The following is a 22843-nucleotide window of genomic DNA, read 5'->3' as shown; positions in this document are numbered from 1 at the left end:
CATTTTTAAAATGGATTACACAATTACCTACCATGAAATTATTACCTGACGCTGAACTGATCCTTCAAAAGTTTTCTTTTAAAATGGTAACTCTTTTTTTTTTAAGATTTTATTTATTTATTTGACAGATTGAGATCACAAGTAGACAGAGAGGCAGGCAGAGAGAGAGGGGGGAAGCAGACTCCTCGCTGAGCAGAGAGCCCAATGCAGGGCTCGATCCAAGCACCCTGAGATCATGACCCAAGCTGAAGAAAGAGGCTTAACCCACTGAGCCACCCAGGAGCCCCACAATGGTAACTCTTACCTGCCTCTAATTTGCGGAAGGTCTGAGATAGAGGGTAGACATCCGCCAAAGGTAGTTTATAGACCAAGAAGGAGAAGTACCTGGGGATATGAAAATGTCATATCTGACCTTGAGTTTCAAGGGGGAGAAAATGGCCATCAAAATAAATGCCGATATTAACATCAATTTCCTTTGATGAAAATAAAAGTAATACAAATAAATATACAGCTTACATAAAAAGTGAGTAAAACAACTGATGCAAAATTCTTAAAATGTCTTTGGTGGCTGGCTGTTGGAGATAATTCTTCTAGAAATAAACCAGCATAATTGCATTTATGCTCAGTGCATGCAAACCTTTTGTTGTGGTAGTTGAACGTAGACCATCTGGACTATCCCCTTTGCTTAGCTTAAATTAGTTTGCAATTAATTCATTCACTTAATATTTCATCCTTGTGACCAGAAAGCTAAGGAAAGGGAGATATGGGGTTAAGAACTCTTAACTGGGGTTAAGAGAGAAGGACCTGATGGGAAGGGTTCAAAAGTCTTTAACTATAAACTTCCCCAACCTGTGAGGAAAGGAGGAGCCAGAGGGGGTCTGTGGCCTCTTGCTTCCATGTGCCACTTTCAGGTGGATGACCTCATGCCCATTCTCAGCTCATTCCCTAGTAGTGTGATGCCCCCAGGAGGCCCTAGAGCTGCCCAGACCTCCAGGCTTGGCCCTCTTCAGCCCAGCACCTGCTCTTTCAGGCTTGCCACTCACGGTCTTCCCACTTACTTCGTGACACCAAGAGTGTGGTAGGACTGAGTTGCTTTACCTGGCATAGTCTCTGATAATTGCATTATATTTACGCTGTGCTAAAATGGAAATGCCACTTGCTTCTTTGGTGTGCTTACGCCTCCAAGGAATTCCAAATTCTGTTCTAGTTCCACCTCCTTGCCCCCTACTCCCCCAACACACAGACATACACAAACAACCACACATATAGGTATACACACACATTTCTATTCTCCATTTTGAGGCATGAAAACTCATTAGAGGGAGATTATTTGAGTATCTCTATGGCTGTTTGTTTCCAAGAGGGGAATTCACCTTAAATAGTTACATCTTTTAGATTGTAAATATTTACATCTTTTAAATATTTTCAGGGAGGTCTGTGGAGGGCACCATGGGTCCAAATCTTGTCCCATGAAGGGTTCTGGGCATGAGAAGCTCCTTTCCCCCAATTTTTCTACATCCTCCTCTGAGCTGGAGACCAGCCTTGGATTGCTGAGGGGGCCCATGTAAGGTGTCCCCAAGCTTTCCTTGGGACAGGAGGACACAGCTTCCTGGGTGGGTCCCAAATCTCTTACAATCTGGAGGAGTCAGTAAATCAGTTTTTGAGGTCCCTAACTTTTATTATGAAGTCAAATCACCCTGAAGTCCTCACAGAGCAGAAAAGAAACCACTGAGTGGGTAAAGTGGGTATTGCCAACAAATTTCTCCATAATCCTTCACCTTTCCTGCGGTGCAACCTGTGGGAAAAGCTTCAGAATCTCGGTATGAACACAGGTGACTTGGGCAGCTTCCTTCACTCTCAGTTCTAGAATGTAATCCTTGCCGAGTTTGTCTTTTAGGTGTTGGATGGAGCCGATGCACCTATGGGCAAGAAGGAAAACATGTCAGAAAAAATACTGCCCCTTACATTTTTTACCTTCTTCAATTTCAAATGTAGGGGAAAGGGCATCGCTGAGAAACTGATGGGAAGAACTCCAGGTGTTCACGGCGATCTTTCCTTTTCCACGGGAATTTATTTTGAGGGTCAAGCACAGCCTCCAGAAAGACACCCACCTCAACCTTCCAGACACCATGATAGCGATGCGGTCACATATGGCCTCAGCTTCGGCCAGGTAATGGGTGGTCAGGAGCGCTCCTTTCTCTGTGTTTTTAATGGCTGCCTGGATCACCTGCCTGAAAAGAGCCCAAAAATATCACTGTTAAAAAAGAGGGTAGACAAAAAAGAAATGGAAGAGAAATTGTATGGATAAAATGAATCATATTTCTAATTAAAAAACCAGAAATTTGAATACTGATTAGGTTTTTTGATAACATAAATGATAAAGAGAAGTGTTTAATATTTTTACGTAGGCTAGTGGTATTCTGGTTAAGTTTTTAAAAAAGAGATCTTTATATCTTTTGAATAAATTAATTGATATATTTATAAATAAAGGAAAAGCTGCCTAATTTGCTTCAAACTGATAGGAGTGGAGAAAAGGAAGTGGGTAGAAGTATAATGAAAAAAGGTAGGCCTTATATGGGTAACTCTTGAAATAGGTCATGGGTATATTGGGTTCATAAATGATTCTCTACATTTGTATAAAATTTCCACAATGAAATTCTTTAAAGAGATAGGGAAACTATTGGACAGTCATAAATATGAAATTAGATTGGATGATTTTATTAATCCAAATGGTACATCCTAGAAAGGAAAGTAAAAATAATTTAAAAACTAAGAAAAACTGGATAAGCAAATTTGACAGATTTGGTAAAGGGGGAAAGAAAAGGAAATGGAGAAAATATGTAAGTTAATAGCCTCTAAAAAAAGAAACAGTTACATATACCTCAATAATTTAAAAAAAATTAACTCCAAATTATAAGACCTAAAATTCCAACAAAATACCTAAAGGGTTTTTTTTTTTTAACATTAATACCACATAAATATGATACAAAAGAGAATCTATTTATGACATATTTATTTTCCTAATGATATGGATTATCTCCACTAAATTAGAAATCAATGGATTTAGATTTTTCCAAGATCAGGGTTTTATTTAGTCTAGAAAAAAATTTTTAAAGTAAGCTAAACACCCAACATGGGGCTTGAACTCACAACCTTCAGATCAAGAGTTGCTTGCTCTACCAATTAAGCTGGCTGGGTGCCCCATCTAAGCTTGGTTTAAAAACACAACTTCAACATGAGGTTTACACTCATGTGTTATTCTTACCACATTTGCTGCTGCCCTGCTGGGTCCATGCCTGTCGAGGGTTCATCCAGGAGCAGGACAGGCGAATTTCCCAGGATGCTCAGCACAAAACACAACTGAAAGGCAGAGAAGCACCTTATTTGCGGCCACCACATCAGCCTTCAGAATACCATCCCGCATCCCACATACCTTTCTGGCGGCTCCTGCCGTTAATTTCTGCGCCTGAACATCTAGCTGTCCATGCAGTTTGAAAGTATCCACCAATCTATTGGAAAACAGGAGAATATCCATTCAAAAGAGGATCTTTGGAAACTGTAATTCCTCAGAAGATTATAACAGCATTGGAAGGAAGCTAGGCACTACCACTCGGAAACTCATGATCCTAGAGAGAAAGAGTTTGTTTTGGAACAGGAAAGATTTTTCATCTCATAAAAAGTTCTAAAGAATAGTTAGAATTTTGAATTTGGAACTGAAGTGGATGATTATTTGTGGTTATTCATGCATTGAACACTCAATTATTTTATGCGTTTTTTTTTTTTTTTAAAGATCCCTCAATCGAGGATGCTGGAAACAGCTCCTGTCCCTCCATCCTTGCTCTACTGCAGATACTCTCAGACAAGGTGCAGACATCATTTCTACTCTCCATTCTTCATCAGTGAATTCACCATCAGTGCAACAAGCTTTCCTAGCTCTGGACACAAAAGAATCCTGTGACTTCTCTTTACCGTGAAATGGCAATGGTGGCGTCCCCTTTCCTCAGCCCTTTGATGGCGGCAAAGATCTCCAGATGTTCCCTCACTGTCAGGCTGGGCCAGAGCACGTTCTCCTGAGGACAGTACCCCGGTAAGCTGACTGTGTTGTCTCCCTGATGGTCCCAAAGCAAACCACATCCTTTCAGTTCTACCTAAGAAAGTAAACAGGTTTTAGAAACACATGTAGCCTTTTCTCCAATCTCACACACAAGAAACTGACATGTAGCTAATAAATACCTAAATTTTCTGAGCATCAAAGAAATATATCAGTGAAATCTTATGGTATCTGTTTTACTCTGACTTATGTCACTTAGCACTATACCCTTTATAATCTACATTGTTGCAAGTGATTAGAGATATTGAAATCATTATATTGTACACCTAAAAGTAATATAACACTGTATGCTAATTGTACTTCAATAAGAAAATGTTTAATTAGAAAGATAAATAACTACATAAAAATTAAAAAGCTAAAACAATACACATTATAGAAATTCACACATTTATTATGGAAAACTATTTAAATAGTTTTTAAATTATTAAATTTAATTAAATTATTAAATATTTAATTAAATAATTAAATTATTAAATTTAAATTATTAAAAGTAGAGTCTTATAAAGATATAACCTACATTTAATCATGAAATGTCTATTTTGGGAATGAAAATCATTGTGTCATTTCTTACTACCTCTCCAGCTGTTGGCTTCGTGATCCCAGAAATCATTCTAATAGATGAGCTTTTACCAGCACCGTTAGGTCCTAGCAATCCCAAAATTTCACCTGAAAGAGAATCACTGATTATCAGTCTTGAAAGTGAATTATCATAAACCTGTTTATTCAAACCTTTTGAGATATGTACACCCCCCAGTACTGTTTTGAGATTTTTAACATATATGTAATTCAGGTTACCAAACCATGTTCTCTAACTCCTATAATTATAAGAAATATTAGTGAAAAGCTTATGGATTTGATGTCAATAAGTCTTTTATTTTCCAGATTACATTTGCAGTGAAAAATGAGCCAGATTCTTTTCAGTAATAGATGGCTGATGTGCTGAGTACATGTTTAAGTGATTCCTAAACTTGGGAAGTCAGGGACATTTTCTCCATCCCTAATTCCCCCACCTGTGTCTAAGCCACTACCACCTTTCATCTGAGCTAATATCAATTTAGCCTCTTATCTGCCACCCAGATTTACAAACAATAGCCAACGTGTTAATTTTTTTCAAAACTTAAGGGGTAACAAAAAGCTAGCTAAAAACCCTCCAGTGGCATTCCACTGATTTGCTATAAAAATCTAAAGCCTTCACCGTATTTCACAAAGTGGGACCCAATCTGGCCCTGCTCCCCTCTTAGACTTCCTCCCTTGCATCTGTACCTGTGTCCACTGTCTCTTCATGCCTTGATCATTCCAAAGGCAGCCCCAGCTCTGCGTTCCTGCCCTCACTCTTCTCTCTGCCCGAACCCTAAGTGAATGCAACCCCAAGTCACTCATATCATTTCACACAATTGAATGCTCCACACAGAACTTGCTTCTGTGATGACCAACACTTCTCTTGATAAGCTGCTTTTGGTTTTCAACCCTCTCGGGATATAAAATCTATGAAAACAGGGACTTTCTTATTTCCTTCATGATTCTATTCCAGAACCCAAAGGTCCCTAGCATGCTCAAGAAACATATGTTGAATGAATGAATGCTTGCATGCACGTTCTAGCAAGCACAATGGTACCTATACCAGAGATGTTTAGTGGGCATTTCTGAAATGATGGTGAATCAGGTTAAGTGATTCTTCCAAACCTTTTTTAATACAGAAGGAGATATTTCTTGCTGCTATTTTCTTCTTCCTCTTTGAGAAGCAACTTTTCTTCTGACCTGCGTACTCTTTGTGCAGACAGCTGGCAATTATGACAGGTTTCTGGAATAGAGGACAGAGTGATTTTTCCTCTTAACCTTCAGAGACTTTACGTTCCTATGTTCTCATTATTATAAATTTTCTTACTCTACGTCATAAAACGAAGCATATTTTATTTTCATTTTTTAAATGTTTAAAAAAAAGATATATGCTTTGATTTTGAGACAGAAAGAAAGCACAGCCTGGAGGGGCAGAGGGAGAGGGGGAGAGAGAATCTGGAGCAGACTCCCTGCTGATCATGGAGCCCAACACAGGACTTGATCCCACGACCCTAAGATCATGACCTGAGCCAAAAATCAAGAGTCAGAGGCTTAAAGGACTGAGCCACCCAGGTGCCCCCAAACGGAGTATATGTTAAACTGACAGTAATCTATATTGCTTGTTTCAAATGTAACCTGCGTTCATTGATGCCAACAATATCTCTAAATCTCTTAAATCTATCTTCTAAAATAAAACAATATAGGGGAGCCTGGGTGGCTCGGTCGGTCACGTGTCTGCCTTTGGCTCAGGTCATGATCGCAGGGTCCTGGGATGGAGCCCCACATCGGGCTCCCTGTTCAGTGGGGAGTCTGTTTCCACTCTCTGCCTCTGTCCCTACCTCCTGCTCCTGCTTATTCACTCTCTCTTTCTCTTGCAAATAAATAAATAAATAAAATATGCTTTAAAAATGAAATAAAATAGTATAGCTTCAGAGAAACTGGCTCATTGCCTTCCCAGAAGAGTCTAGGCTCATGGACACATCACAACATCTAAGTCAGACAAAAGAATAACCCTTCAAATCCTAATCCCTATTCAGCATTTTATAACAAATCTCACACAAATTCTCCAACTCGCGAAATTTTTTGGTTTTGAAATTACAGCTCTACTTATCAAAGCATATTTTCCTCTAAAGAACAATAAAACCATTATGTTCTGTGTGCTCCTTTGAGCTTCTGGGATACTCTTAAGAAGGACCTACATATTTAAGAACAATGATAATACACCAAGCTCCCAATGTTCAAAATGGAAACCAGCATATTGACCTCTCTTCTTGATAGTTCTTGAATGTGGGTCCATTAACATCCACTCTGTCACTTGCTTTGCTTTCTTTTTTTTTAAGAATTTTTTTATTTATGGGGTGCCTGGGTGGCTCAGTGGGTTAAAGCCTCTGCCTTCGGCTCAGGTCATGATCCCAGGGTCCTGGGATCGAGCCCCACATCGGGCTCTCTGCTCAGCGGGGAGCCTGCTTCCCCCTCTCTCTCTGCCTGCCTCTCTGCCTACTTGTGATCTCTGTCTGTCAAATAAATAAATAAAATATTTTAAAAAAGAATTTTCTGTTCATTTATGAGAGAGAGAGAGAGAGAGAGAGAGAGAGAACAAGCAGGGGGGAGGAGGAGCGGAAGGAGAGGGAGAAGCAGATTCCCTGCTGAGTAGGAAACCCCGTGTGGGGCTCAATCCCAGGACCCTGGGACCATAACCTGCCCCGATGTTAGACACCCAACCAGCTGAGCCCCACAGGTGCCCCTGTCATTGCTTTTCTACCTCGCCTGTCTGCGAAGTGGTCAGGGCACTTGCTGCTCTTTGCCTTTCTGCTTTGACATCTTCATCCTCATCGACAGGTTCTTCAGGATTAGATCGAGCACCTCTACTTTGGGGGGAAATTCTGTAGAGAAATGAAATGTAGGACATAGGGTTTTCTCGTTAGTCAGGACGTCCCTCAAATCAGCTTCTCTGTGGTTTTGCCATCCTTTCTCTTAATATGCTGGTGATGGTCATGGCCCTGTGAATACTGCTTCTGCTTTAACCAAGAATTCCCATTCCAGTTGCCAGAATCCCCTTCTCATTGCTGTCATTCTTCCAGTTAGAATCTTTGACCCTTGCCAATGTGCTGGCAATGACTGCTGCTTCTTTAAAAATCAGGTCACCTACATTGTCTCTGTTGACTCTGAGCCCATTTGAGTCACACGGACATTTGCCCTCAGCATCTTTCCCTGTTCACCTTTCCTAGAGCCCCTATACAATGTCCATCTTTTTTTTTTTTTTTTTAAGAATTTATTTATTTGACAGAGAGTGAGAGGAGAGAGAGCACAAGCAGGGGAAGGAGCAGAGGGAGAGGGGGAAGCAGGCTCCCCACTCAGCAGGGAGCCCAATGCAGGACTCGATCCCAGGACCCTGAGATCATGACCTGAGCTGAAGGCAGAGGCTTAACCCACTGAGCCACCCAGGTGCCCTTTACAATGTCCATCTTACAGAATGCTCTGACCTACAGTAGGTTGCTCAACCACATCCATCCCATCTCCTCTTTTCAAGGACGTGTGATCATCTCAGATGAAAAAATGGCATATCTGAGTACTCATCAAATTTCTGAGGAACTGAAAACCTCCCTCTGCTGGTTAGTGGCAAATCTCTGACTGAGAGTCCTATTACCAGGCAATCAGCCAGGAATCCATGGACATCGTGAAAACCGGCATCCTGCTTACATTGCAAATATCGATCCACATTCACAGGTCAGTAGTGCGGCCCACTACTGAGGAACATTAAAATATGATAGTAAGCTCGAAATTAAGTTTTATCCCAACCTGAAAACGGGATCCTTTCGCATTATTTTCTTTCCACATTTTGTCTCCATGCATCTTAGGATAAAAACAAATAACAAAGCCTGCAAGTAAGGCTAGGAACAAAAGAAAAACAGTTATATATAGGCACAAGTTCACAAATATTACTTAAACTTTATCTGAATTAAATCGGTGGCCTTTGTCTTCAGGTAAAGTACATATGAGACCCATTTTTACAAATCAGGGGGAAAATCCAGCTTTGGTGGCACCCGCCTCTTTTCTTCTCACAATCCACGTCCTGTCTGTCAACCGACTCTATCTGCTCTACCTTCAAAATTACCCAGAACCCAACCTCTCGCCCCTGCCTGTGCTGCTCCCGCCCAGGTCCAGGCCATCATGATTTCCCATTACAATAGTGTAACACCTTGTTACCTAGCCCCCTTCCTCTTCTCCCTGTGCCCCAAACATCTGTTCTCAACCCAGTCACTAGAAGTGCTCTTTTAAAAAAGTAAGTCTGATCATATTGCTTTGCTTAAAACCCTCCAGTGATTCCTCGGTTACTCAAAGAAAGTATAAAAAGTCTTTATAGTGACCTAGACTGCTCTGTGCAGCCCCTTCTGTCCACCCTGTACTTCATCTTGTGACTTCCATGACCTTCTCTTGTGCTACTCTCCCCTGGGGCATTTGGCCACAATCATCCTGGCCTCCTGGCTGACCCTGGAACAAGCCAGCATCACCTATGCCTTCCTACTAGAATGTTCTTTCCCAAGCTATCCCTGTAGGTTGCCTCCTTGTCCCCCTCATATCTTTGCTTCTCAATCAGGCTTTTCCTGACTGACCATCTGACACCATATATATTATCTGTCTCCTTCCACCACAATATAAATGAGAGCAGGCACTTCTGTCCATATTTGCTCCTATGCCTAGAAAAGTAGTGACACATTGTCAGGGTCAGCTTAAATACACCAATATAATCATTTTCCCCTTTCATTTTTATGATACAACTTTGCCCTTTTTGTCTCTAATTCAAAGAATTTCAGTTACATTGCACTTGTATTTCTTACAAGGTCTCTCAAATTTGGAGATGGCGATAAATAAATGTGAAAAATTAATCTGATATTACATTCTGGACCTACACAGTCCACACAGGCACATAAAAATAACTCATGATTTGGAATCATGTCTGAATGGTCTTATTCTGAGTCCTATTTTAAGACTATATTAAAAACATATTCAAAGTTGGCACACATTAGACAAACCAAATGGTTATGATACCAAATGCTAACTAACCCCCTCCCCCCCAAAAAAAAAGTCCGTCTTACTATTAGGCATACTAGAAGATCAACTCCACTCGGGTCATATTTGTGGTCTGGGTATTTTGGTTGGTGCTCATAAGCTCTCTGCAAAGACAAAAAGAAAAACACCTAAATGCAAGTTCATCACTTCATGATTTGCATTTCAATAATATGGAATTCGACATATTGCATTTTTCCTTCATTAAGCATGATTCCCTGTGTGCACGGGTGACAAGCAATTCCCTGCAGAAAAGAAAGTGGACCCCCACTCAACACTATCTCTTGGTGAACAGGTAACCTCTGTCTGTTCCTCTTTTCCGATTTTTTTCTTTAATGTTTAGGTTTAGGGTTTGCCTCAAGTCTACTGAAAGCATAACAGAGAGAGGAGCCTGCATTGTGAAAAGTAACAAGGGATGACCGTATTTGTCCTAAACGTCCCTCAAGAGCCTTTTCTGGGCCCCTTCCTACCCCAGTAGTGACTTGCCCATGAAAATAATTAGTCCCATAATGTTATTCTTTCTTCATCAATCAATGCCTTCAGAAAGTAACTCATTCCTCTTAAACAATGTACGACAGATCTAGGTTAATGTAGCTCACTTCATAGGTCTGCTTACATCTTAGGAAGGAAATGCTTTAAGCAAAGGAATGAATTTCTAGTTGAGAATTCTAAGTGTTGCTCAATTAATGGAAAAGTGATTTTTTATTATTGGAAATTCAGAAGTTTTATTCTTTCTTTCTCTCTCTCTCTCTCTCTCTCTCTCTCTTTTATTATGTTATGAAAAGTGCTTTTGTAGACAGAAGTCTTTCCCAGGATCCCAAGAACACAAGCGATGAGGGCAGCTTTCTCTACTTTCACTGAAGTTTCATCCAGAATGGTGCAGGGCTTTAAAGGGTATGTTCCTGACTGAGCTCTTGGGGTCATCCCATCGTACACTTATTTCCAGTTAAATCAAGGCTTCTTTAATGCCTCCTGGTCTTTCCTCCTTCAATGCCTTTGTTTTTCTCCACAGAACATGCTTACCTTCTGCCCTACTCTCTTGCTAATGAATTCTAACTCATTCTTCAGGATTCTGTTTAAGCATTGCTTCCCCAGAAGAATTCTCTGACTCTCTAGATTGTGTCAGCTGTGCTACGTGTCCTGTGCTTGCCACTTTACCCTTCTTCTTTGGATCCTTTAAGCCCTTTGCATTGACTTGTTTGAGGTCTGTCTTCATCTCCACCAAGCTCTCTGAAAGGAGGGACGTGCTGTCTTGTTCATTAGGTGTCCCCAATGACCAGCACGGTGCCTAATATAGAATACTGTTTAATATATATTTTTGAATAAATAAATGGTATTGTATATGATTTTATCTTTGCAGTGGATAATGAATACCCATTAAATGAGCCAACATTTTTTCAATCTGCCATTAGTTTTGAATAGCATTTGACAATGCTTGTGTTGCAATAGAGCATATGGCAAAGCTTTTTAAACAGCTTTATTGAGGTTAATTTTTTATGCTATCGAATTCATTCATTTTACGTATACAATTCCAGGACTTTTAGTGAATTTATAGAGTTGGGAGAGCATCACCACAATTTAACTTAATAACATTTCCATCACCCCAAAGAGATGCCTCACAAGCATTTCTGGCCAATCCCCATTCCCACTCCAACCCCAGGAAACCACTAGCCTGCATTCTGTCTTTATAGATTTGGGGTGAAGCACTTTAAAAGGCTGCATGTTCAAAGTTAATGACACTGTTGGTAATATTTCTTACCTGTGCCAGAAAGGCTAGAAATCCACCCATGGTAGTTGAGGGAACAAATACCATGCTAGAAATCAAGGTAGGCAAGTTGAAATGAAGCAGCATAATGTCAAACATAATGATTGAGGTCTACAAGGCAAGTTAAAATACATTGCAAGTCAGACATATTCAGTCCATTGATATTAGGGAAAATATTTAAGATGTAAGTGTTCTCATCATATACATCAGAATTTTCCTGCATACAGATTCACCCCTTTCAGAGGGAGAAAGGGAGAGAGGGGTTTTTGTTAATGAGAATAAATGCAACTTTCAGCTACCCAACAGAAAAATTTTCGATAAAAATCCAGAGATGAAGGTGAATGCTAAAGTAACCAAGTAGACTATAAAAATCTGGAGATTAAGGTGAATGCTACAGTAACCAGATAGGCTTTCTGACAGTGCATTAAGAGTCATCTAAGACAATAAGATAAAAGAGAAATTAACTTTCTATTCCTAAGGTAACAATATTGTGAATGTATAAAAACCGTATTGTAGGAGAAGGGAGTTGGGGGAAATTGGAAGGGGAGGTGAACAATGAGAGACTACGGACTCTGAAAAACAATCTGAAGGGTTTGAAGAGGTGGTGGGGTGGGAGGTTGGAGGAACCAGGTGGTGGGTATTAGAGAGGGCACGGATTGCATGGAGCACTGGGTGTGGTACAAAAACAATGAATACTGTTATGCTGAAAATAAATTAAAAAAAAATGATTAAAAAAAAAAACTGTATTGGATGGAAAGCTAAACAGGTAGTTGTATTAAAAAGTCCATGCTGCCTCCCACCTAGACTAAAGCTTTCTAAATGTCCTCTCTGGTCCATGTCTTCCCCATTCCAAACAAATAATTTTAACAAGAGTGTGCATTTTGATTGCAATGGACTTGTTTTCTGTTAAAATGCTGGTAAATGTGGGACAGGGGATAAAGATACTTCTTCATTTCTGTTTTAAGGATCAGTTTATCAGTCAACAAGTGTGTGTTGAGCACCGTACTGAACTTTTGCTGGATCTTATTCTGTATGAATTACAATAAAATCACGAAGAATTGTAACTACTAAATTTGCTGAATATTAAACAAACACCAGGCATTAAGAATATAGCATGTTGGGGTGCCTGGGTGGCTCAGTCATTAAGCCTCTGCCTTCAGCTCAGGTCATGATCCCAGGGTCCTGGAATCAAGCCCCGCATCGGACTCCCTGCTCAGCGGGAAGCCTGCTTCTCCATCTCCCACCCCCCGTGCTTGTGTTCCCTCTCTCTCGTTGTGTTTCTCTCTGTCAAATAAATAAATAAAATCTTAAAAAAAAAAAAAAGAATTTAGCATGCACTGTTTGCTTTAATCCTCATAACAACTCCATAATGTGGTCATTCTTACTATCCCCTCCTTATATATGGGAAATTCAGGGTTCAGAGAAAGAAATAACATCCTCACACCACACAGTTAGTGAGTGACAAAGCTGAAATTCAAAACCCTATGTGGGTGTAATTCCTAAGTCTTTAGGTCAGAAGACTATACTGTTTTGTGGGACTGTTATGTAGGGGAATGTTGTGTGACTACTAAGTGAACTTACAGTTTGGGGGGAATGTAATCTACAAATAAAAAGCAATTGTGAATAAAATCCAATAACTTACAATCAAGTGTTCAGTCAGAGCACAATAAGCATTTTAGATGGCAAATCCAAAAAATCTTTCTCATTTTGCAACCACCACGATCTCTCTACAAAGGTGTCACGTGATTATTCACGTTGACATTATTTCTCTCCTCTTGGTTTCCATGACATCACATGTATCTAGTTTTTTCTCCCAGTTCCTTATTTTTGATAACTACAAGTCTATTGGTCGACTTAGCTAACAGCTCTTATTCTACTAAGCTTCCAAGTTTCTTCTTTTGCGAGTTGTTTTTTCCTCTTTTCTCATTCACTAGAACAAGAGAGGACTGCAAACTACATCAAAGGAAATATAGTATCGCTCACAGTTACTAAGAAGATGCACTATTATCCCTTCACCATGGGCTGAAAGGCACTTCCTTACCAGACAGGGGCCTAAGATACCCATGAGGGAATCCATCCTGCGGGCCAGGAGGATGTACAATAGACAAGGACAGTGAAATAGATTTACATGTAAAAGAAAAAGGGAAAATAATTAGAAATTGTAAATGTGTATTATACTGTAATATTTCTCAAGGAAAAGATGATTATTTTTATGTTCCCCTGAAAGTTACTCTATCTCTCTGTTTATATGTTTGTATATGTACTTACGATATAGAAGCAAAATGACCAAAGGCCACTATTTTTTTTCCACTTGCGAGAAATAAATGATATCACATATGTCAAGAAGACAAGTGATGTTGCATAACCGAGCCCAAATACAACCTGAAAATAATACAAATAATATCAAAGTCAAACACTGAAGTAGTAACAGAAGGAAACATTAAATTACACATATCTTTAAATATCTTCTTTCGGGGTACCTAGCTGGCTCTCTTGGTTAAGTGTTTGACTTTGGCTCAGGTCCTGATCTTGGGACCCTGGGATGGAGTCTTGCATTGGGCTTCCTGATCAGCAGGGAGCCTGCTTCTCCCTCTCCCTCTGCCCCTTCCCTCTACTTGTGCTCTCTCTCTGTCTCAAAAAAAATAAATAAAAATCTTTAAAAAAATTATTGTGCATGCACTTTGAATTTTTTTGTTTTAGTTTATGACAAAATAAAAATGAAAATGTCTTACTTATAGAAAATATCAAATGTTATAATTTATCATGGAATTACTTTATAAGAGATTGTCTATATAATGTGTTTCTTACCAGACTGAACACAATTTGACTTGTGATATAAATCTCTGTTATGTTGGCTATGTAAAAAATTAAATACATCAAAAGGAGAAGGAAAACGAAGAAGCTGACATCCACTAGTGCCTGCCCACACCAGTAGGCAGAAGGGTAGAGGCCTGAAATCCATAGCTGGGACTTAGCTCTCTTCTGATGAGAAAAACACAGGATATATACAGATTTAGTTGAAATCCAAATTCAAAACAAACACACTGAGAGAGATTTTAAGATAAATATAACCAAATCAGTTTAAATCTTCTAACAATTTAATGATGTATATACTATTTGGAATTCGAGGTCTAAACAGCAATTCCATAAGGATGGTCACTGTGAAAATGAATACTGTTTTATTTTATAAGTTTGATTCCCAGCACCACTTTAACTCATGCATAATGAGTAGAAAAGCAGATCTCATAATAATCAAAGCATAAACTTCCTTCAAAAGAGATATTATTCTGCGACCTGAAGACAATCAATTATCCATTATCCAAATATGTTATGAGGGTTGCTGGCTCAGAATAGTGAAGGATGACCGCTCTAAATCTGATTTAACGGTTTTGCCTTGGATTACAGACATGACCAAATGCAAATATAACCAAAAAGGTTATTTGCCACAGTATTAAGGGGATTTAAGTCTTACATCTTGTCCTCAATTTAATTATCAATGATTTCTTCCTTTTCACTGGGAAATAATGTCATCAAAGTTGTGTAATAGTCCCCTTTACAAGTACAGATTAATTTGAGTCCCTGTAAAATTACTGCATGTTTCCTGCAATTTCAAAGTAAAAAATATTTTGTGTTCTTAGAAGTAAAGTTTCTGAAGCAACAGAAATAATGCTTAACTACATTATCTAAATCAGACATATGCTTATATGTTTTTCTTACAGGAAAACATTTTGAACACATAGCATTTAAATCACAATTACTGGAGTCCCTGAAGTTTCTCATTTTTTTCCCCTTCTCTTACTTTGTAATCGCTGATACTGCTCATGGAGATGTAAGGTGAAATGCTGCACACAAGCCAAAACAAGAACATAGAACCTTCTGGCAGTCCAGTCCAGTAGATCATAAAGTTCTGCAAATATAAAAGGTATTTTAAGCTTGTGACTATTTTAAAAAATGAAACAAATAGTAATGTGCTCTATCACGTTGATTGATTGGAGGATATCAAGCAACCCTTGTAGCCCAGGAATAAATCCCATGGGACCCCTGGGGAATAATCCCTCTAATGCACTCTTAGCTATATTGCTGAGAATTTTTGCATCCATGTTCATCAGGAATATTGACCTGTAATTCTCCTTTTTGGTGGGGTTCTTGTCTGGTTTTTGTGGATCAAGGTAATGCTGGTCTCCTAGAAGGAGTCTTCCTTCCTTCCTTCCTTCCATTTCTATATTTTTGAAACCATCTCAGAAGAATAGGTATTAATTCTTCTTATAACAGACATGTGAAAAAATGCCCCACATCACTCGGCATCAGGGAAATACAAATCAAAACCACAGTGAGATACCACCTCATACCAGTCAGCATGGCTAAAATTAACAACTAAGGCAACGACAGATGTTGGAGAGGATGTGGAGAAAGGGGAACCCTCTTACGCTCTTGGTGGAAATGTGAGCTGGTGCAGCCACTCCGGAAAACAGTGTGGAAGTTCCTCAAAAAGTTAAAAATAGAGCTGTCCTGTGACCTAGCAATTGCACTACTAGGTATTTAACCAAAGGATACACACATAGTGATTTGCAAAGGTACAAGCACCACAGTGTTTACAACAGCCATGTCTACAACAGCCAAACTATGGAAAGAGCACAGATGTCAATCAACAGATGAATGGATAAACAGGATGTGGTAGATATATGTGTATGTGTGTGTGTGTGTGTGTGTGTGTGTATACACATATATATGCATATATATGTATACATATGTGTATACATATACACACATGCACCCATATACAATGGAATATTACACAGCCATCAAAAAGAATGAAATCTTGCCATGTGCAATGACGTGGCTGAAACTAGAGGGTATTTTTTTTTAAGATTATTTATTTATTTATTTGACAGAGAGATCACAAGTAGACAGAGAGGCAGTCAGAGAGAGAGAGAGGGAAGCAGGCTCCCCACTGAGCAGAGAGCCTGATGCGGGGCTTGATCCCAGGACCCCGGGATCATGACCTGAGCCGAAGGCAGCGGCTTAACCCACTGAGCCACCCAGGCGCCCCGAAACTAGAGGATATTACATTAAGTGAAATAAGCTAGTCAGAGAAAGACAAATACCATATGATTTTACTTATATGTGGAATTTAAGAAACAAAATAGACGAGCATAGGAAAGGTGGAGGAAAAATAAATAAGAGAAAAACAGAGAGGGAGTCAAATTGTAAGAGGCTCTTAACTAAAGGAAACAAACAAAGGTTGTTGGAGGGAAGGTGAGTGGGGAGACGGGTAATTGGGTGATGGACACTAAGGAGGGCACTGGCTGTAATGAGCACTGGGTGTCATATGCAACTGACAAATCATTAAATTCTACCTCTGAAACTAATAAAAATAAAAATTAAAAAATGAAACAAATACTAATTATCATAAAATGTGCTTTTTGAAATACTGAAAAATAAAATAAAAATGCATGCCTTAATTCAGTAACATCTATGCATGAATTTGGGAGGGGAAATGATTTCTGATCATTTAACATGAGGCTTTAACTCCTAGCAAAAAAAAAAAAAAAAAAAAAAAGAGTAAACTGTAACTCAGGACCCACTTCAGGGTGTACACTGAAGAGAACTGAAATCAGAGTTCCAAAGATATCTTCCCACCCATGTTCCTAGCAGCACTATTTGTAATAGACAAGAGGTGGAAGCAATCCAAGTGTCCACCAACAGATAAAGGGATAAACAAAACATGGTATATACATACAGTGGAATATTATTCAGCCTTTAAAAGGAAGGAAATCTTGTCAAGTGTTACAGCATGGATGAATTTCAAGGACATTATTCAAAAACCAAATACAATATGATTGCCCTTATATGAGGTATCCAAAGTAGTTAAATTAACAGAAACAGAAAGTAGGATGATGATTGCCAGGGGCTGGGCAAAGGGGACAATGGGACGTTCTTGTGTAACGGTACAAGGTTTTAGTTTTACAAGATAAGAAAATTTTAGAGATCTGTTTCACAATAATTGAACATGTCTGACACTACTAATTGCACACTTAAAAATGGTCAAGATGGTGAATTTTATGTCATGTGTTTCTGTCACAATGCAAAAAGTAATAATTTGGGACTTATGATCCTGGAGAAACAGATCATTCAGGCCTAGTAACAGCAGGTCTTTCTCAGCTGACATAGCAATGGATATGTGAAGCCATCAGCAGCTGGTCGAATGTGCTCGGAAGGAACCCAAAGCTAAAAAGAAAACTTGATGCCCCTCAGCCTGTGGGCAAGGAGACCAACTTTGAATCACCATCCCCAAATCAGCGTCTGCCTGAGGTTGGGCCCCTGCTTTGGTATAGGACTGCTTGTACCTAATCACAGTTCAGCAGTGCCTGTCTCAAAATAATTCTATAGCTCTCAAGCTTTACTTAAGACTTTAGAGGCTCCAAGGATCAATTCGAATGTTTCATCAGGGACGAAAATCCATTACTGTCTTCACAAAAATGGCTGAGAGAAGAAGGGTGTGTGCCTCTGGGGATGTCTACGATTTGATCCTCAATAAACAAGTAATGATATGAGGACACTAAAAGACCAAGAGTGGATACCATCTATGCCTTTCTACTGCTGGTTGGTTCTACTTTCTGGAGAGTTCCCTTCAGAGCTCCCCCTCTACCCCGACCCTAGCACTGTCCCAGCTTGCACGGTCAGTGGTGGCTTCAACTCATAGGTGCCTGTGTCCATCGATGGCCGTTCACGTATTACTGTCCATCTGCTCATGCACGTACCCCCAGCACCATGAATGCAGTGAAGCCAAAACTGAATTCAACCCCTTTGTCACAAAATCGGTTTCCTTTTCCGATGGCTCCATTTCTAATCTTATGTATTGTTCTTCCAATCTTCTGGTTTGAAACCGTTTGAGTCACCTTTAAGAGATCCCTCTTGAGTATCAGGGTCTAATCAGAAAACCACTACTACCTTCAGGCCTTCAAATAGAGAGAAAATACTCATGCCAGGTTGTGGAAAGATGGGAGAAGCCAATGAAGATGAAGCAAGGAGACTGGGCTGGGGTGGGGGGCAAAGGGAGGAAGCACGGTGACTGGAACCCAGGCTGCAGAGTGCTCCTGCTCTCCTGGCTCCCACTACTGCTTCCTGTCATCTAAACCCAGGCTGTAGCCAGCTGACAAAACCCCGAAGATGCAGCCTGTGTGTGTCAGACACCCCCACAGTGCACACAACTACAGGCAGGTGAAGGAGGTAATCAGAAGGCATATAGCCGAGGACTGGCAAATTCTCCTTCGTATCAGTCTACTACCCATTTAGTCAATGAATGGTCCACCAACAAATTAGATTAGATTTACAAGTCTAAAGCTGTTTTACAAGTATTCTTGATTTCCAATTCAGTTTACACGCCCCCCCCCACAACCTCACTCACACACTGTCCAATACACATCCACCATCAAGAGTGTATCTTTCCAGAAGCTTCTCTAGAAGACGACGACATAATATTGAAAAGTATTCTCCCATGAGCACTTGATAATACCAAGGAGGAAAAAATCATATTCTGTTAGATATAATGTTTAAAATGTCAGGACAAAAAATTTTTAGGATTAGCGACCAATGATGAATATTTAAAAGCTAAAGAGGGAAAACACAGGGTGCTTGCCATATTCTTAATTGTTCAGAGTGAGAAATCCAATACTTACAAAAGGATATGGGCTTCTCTCAATTCGAATATTTTGTGTGCAATTAAACATTCGAAGTAACCCATTGCTAATAATATTCACAAGAATAGGAAAACAGTGCAGTCTCAAAGTATTGCAAGCAACTGAAAATCTGTAATCCTTTGAATAAAATAAAAACAAATAAAATGAGGTTAATTCTGTCATTAAAGAACAAAGAAAAAGTTTTTATATTAAAATCCCAGTAGTGACCCACTCTGTGTGACCATCCTTAAGTTCAGTGACCTTTCTGAGCTTCTGCTTCCTTATCTGTGAAAGGAGATAATTAATTGGTTGGATAGCCAGCAATAGGGATTTTTCTTAGTATTACTAATTTTAGATCATTTTGTCCTCTTGCTGTTGAGGAAATTTCAAATAATGGAATAAAAAGGTAGCCCTGATAAGGAGACACAGTCAGCTTACAGTGAGTAAGCAAAGGAACTCTGATTTCCTTGATAGGAGATAAGCAGAGCGTGCATAAAATATTCGTGGTTACACTGCCAGTGATCCATTTTTATGCTAAGATAATATTTACACTCTTCATGTTTATGAAAATGTTTATGCATGTATCAAGAGGCTCAGTAGTGTTTATATATTCTATGGGTTCATGTAATAAATACATTAAATAAAAAACAAGGCAATTGCCAAACAATGCAGTTTCCTACAGTTGGCACAAAGGGATTACTTTTTTTTTTAAACAATGCTACGTTAGTTTCTGACGTACAAAAGAGTAACACTGTGGTTTTTATGGTGTCCTTAGTTTAAATGGAACTGAATTCAGTGATGTATCTTTTAAGACTTTTGTTTTGGTTTTTATTTTCCTTATAGCAAGAAATAATGAGGTAGCTTCCTTTAACGTGGCTTCCTGCTTTTCACTAGCTTTTAAGTAAGACTCAGAGTTTTACTTACAATTAAGATGTATTTTTCAACAGCCTTGTACCTGGAATAATCTCTAGCCCTTGGACTCTTTTACTCAAATTGAAACATGTTAACAGGAGATTGAGGACACTTTTCTCTCAGAGATTTCTTGTGACTTTTATAGTACTTAATGTATATTCTCCATACAGTTGACCCTTGAACAACACGGTTTAGAGGTACACTGTTCACTTACATGTGAATCTTTTCTGATAAACACAATACAGTAGTGTAAATGCGTTTCTTTTCCTAATGTTTTTTTTTTTTTTAAAGATTTTATTTATTTATTTGACAGAGAGAATTCACAAGTAAGCAGAGAGGCAGGCAGAGAGAGAGAGGAGGAAGCAGGCTCCCTGCTGAGCAGAAAGCCTGATGCGGGGCTCGAACCCAGGACCTGGGATCATGACCTGAGCCGAAGGCAGCGGCTTAACCCACTGAGCCACCCAGGCGCCCCTCCTAATGTTTTTAATAACATTGTTTTTTCTCTAGCTTACCTTATTGCAAGAATACAGTATACAATATGTATAACACACAAAATATGTGTTAATCAATTGCTTATTTATTGGTAAGGCTTTCAGTCAACAGTAGGCTCTTAGCAGGTAAGTTTTTAGGGAGTTAAAAGTTATATGTGGATTTTCAACTGTGCAGGGGTTCAGCACCCCAACCCCTGTGTTGTTTAAAGGTCAATTCTATACCAAAATGTCTTTTGAGTAGTTAGCCATTGAAGAAAATTCTTTAAATTCATGGTTGGTACTTATAAGGTTTAATATTTTATTGAATCTGAATAATGCAATTACACTTAGCTCCTTTCAAATGTAAAAATCATCTCATCTCAAAGTTAAGATTGAAAATGTTTTATAAAAGCTTATTTAAACTTCACAGCTTATTCAATAATTACCCCAAATATTCTAAATCAAATTGCTATATACTAGCTGGGTTGACTGCCATTTAAAAACAGTTAAAAATGCGGGGCACCTGGGTGTCTCAGTGGGTTAAAGCCTCTGCCTTCAGCTCAGGTCATGATCCCAGGGTCCTGGGATCGAGCCCCACATTGGGCTCTCTGCTCAGCGGCGAGCCTGCTTCTTCCTCTCTCTATCTCTCTGCCTGCCTCTCTGCCTACTTGTGATCTCTGTCTGTCAAATAAAATAAATAAAATCTTAAAAAAAAAAAAACAGTTAAAAATGAAAGCAAAACCAAGACACAAACATACCTTTTGTTTGCCAGAAACTACGATAGCTCCATTGTATGACAGGTCATCAGTGCCGTTTCTGTTTGCAAAATCATCTACTTCCAGAAGTATGTTTTGATGCTTCACTGACTGTATAAAATCTTCAATATTTGATCCTAGCATGAAATCAATAACAGAAGGCCATAAAAAGCAAGAAGATATATGTCAAATTTTTAAAATAAACCACATACACAATTTGAAGTCAATATTTATAGACTATTATGTGAAGGCATGTGTCTTTGGGCATCACTATAATAATATTGGCTCATTCTACCATCTTCTATTTATCAAATCCTAAGCTGTGATGAATTAGTTTTATGATTCTATTTAGTGCAGTTACCATGTGACTGTTAAAACAAAATAATTCTAGGGGTGCCTGGGTGGCTCAGTCAGTTAAGCATCTGCCTTTGGCTCAGGTCATGATCCCAGGGTCCTGGAATAAATCTCCACGTCTGGCTTTCTGCTCAGTGGGGAACCTGTTTCTCCTTTTCCCTCTGCCTGCAGTTCCCCCTGCTTGTGCTCGCTCACTCTTTCTCTCTCTGACCAATAAATAAATAAAATCTTTTAAACTAAACAAATAAATAAATAAATCTTTAGGAAAAAAAAATTTTACATACATATTACTAAGTATATGTATATATTTAGTAAGAAATGAAATATATGTAGTAAGAAATGAAAAGAAATATATATTTAATAAGATATATGAATATATGAAATATCTATTTAGTAAGATATATGAATATATGAAGTATAAATATAGTAAGAAATGAAATGAATATATATATTTAGCAAGAAATGAAATATATATAGTAAGAAATGAAAAGAGTGCCACTATCAGACCAAAGTTTTTGATATGCCCCTAAAGGAGAAAGCAGGTGATTGTTTGACAGAGAAATAAGAGCTAAGAAAACCCACAGCCTAGAGCACACAAGAGCTAACAATGACAAAGTTAAAACCAATGTCCAAGAAATGGAAACTCAGAGTGGACAAATTCAAGGGGCAAAGTGGGCTCCAAAGCCACAGCCATGCTCATTAACTGGTTAACCACGCCTGAAACAAAGTGACCACTGTTCTTTCCCCGCGGTCCACATGGAACAGGCAGCAGGGGCCGTTGTCCCCAGAACGCAGATCCCCAGATTTACTTTTTAAGAGTTACTATTTGTGGAAAAGAGCAGGACAAGATCTAGAGTAACCTCGACAGTTACAAGGACAGGATGGAATGGGAAAAGAAAAAAAGAGGACTCTCATTTTTTGGTCATTTGGACTTTGAAATGGAATTCATACTGGGGACATTCAGAAGGGGTTCTGGGAACATAAGACAGGACCAAGCCCCAGATGAATCAGCATTCCCACCAGGTGGGAAAGGAACGTATACATAGGAAATAAGCTTTCCGTGCATCCACTCTCCATCTCCACAGTCACCTAAGGTAGGAAACCTTCATGGTTACCCACATTCCCTTAGACAAACAGGGATTCCCTGATTTAAAGATGAACATCTTACCAAG

At 39.1% G+C, this 22843-nt stretch overlaps 1 protein-coding gene across 1 annotated transcript in view; it reads right to left on the bottom strand.

Moving 5' to 3' along the window:
- The window catches only part of LOC111158093 (ATP binding cassette subfamily A member 6), a 56497-nt gene that overhangs the window by 2093 nt on the left and 31561 nt on the right, over positions 1–22843 (bottom strand). Inside the window, exons 20-36 of the mRNA XM_022519928.1 lie at positions 21321–21454; positions 19181–19318; positions 15301–15408; positions 14310–14483; positions 13770–13883; positions 11496–11612; positions 9766–9843; positions 8468–8559; positions 7431–7551; positions 5795–5912; positions 4686–4777; positions 3970–4148; positions 3434–3509; positions 3266–3360; positions 2112–2231; positions 1779–1919; positions 305–384 (exon numbers count right to left, since the gene is read on the bottom strand). Of these exons, the coding sequence (XP_022375636.1) occupies positions 305–384; positions 1779–1919; positions 2112–2231; positions 3266–3360; positions 3434–3509; positions 3970–4148; positions 4686–4777; positions 5795–5912; positions 7431–7551; positions 8468–8559; positions 9766–9843; positions 11496–11612; positions 13770–13883; positions 14310–14483; positions 15301–15408; positions 19181–19318; positions 21321–21454 (1977 nt within the window). The remainder of the gene's footprint in view (positions 1–304; positions 385–1778; positions 1920–2111; positions 2232–3265; positions 3361–3433; positions 3510–3969; positions 4149–4685; positions 4778–5794; positions 5913–7430; positions 7552–8467; positions 8560–9765; positions 9844–11495; positions 11613–13769; positions 13884–14309; positions 14484–15300; positions 15409–19180; positions 19319–21320; positions 21455–22843) is intronic.

This window comes from Enhydra lutris, unplaced genomic scaffold (genome assembly GCF_002288905.1).
Source record: "Enhydra lutris kenyoni isolate GAN:26980312 unplaced genomic scaffold, ASM228890v2 scaffoldscaffold57, whole genome shotgun sequence".
In the NCBI taxonomy this organism is placed as follows: domain Eukaryota; kingdom Metazoa; phylum Chordata; class Mammalia; order Carnivora; family Mustelidae; genus Enhydra; species Enhydra lutris.
This window is presented reverse-complemented; position numbering and strand designations above follow the sequence as displayed.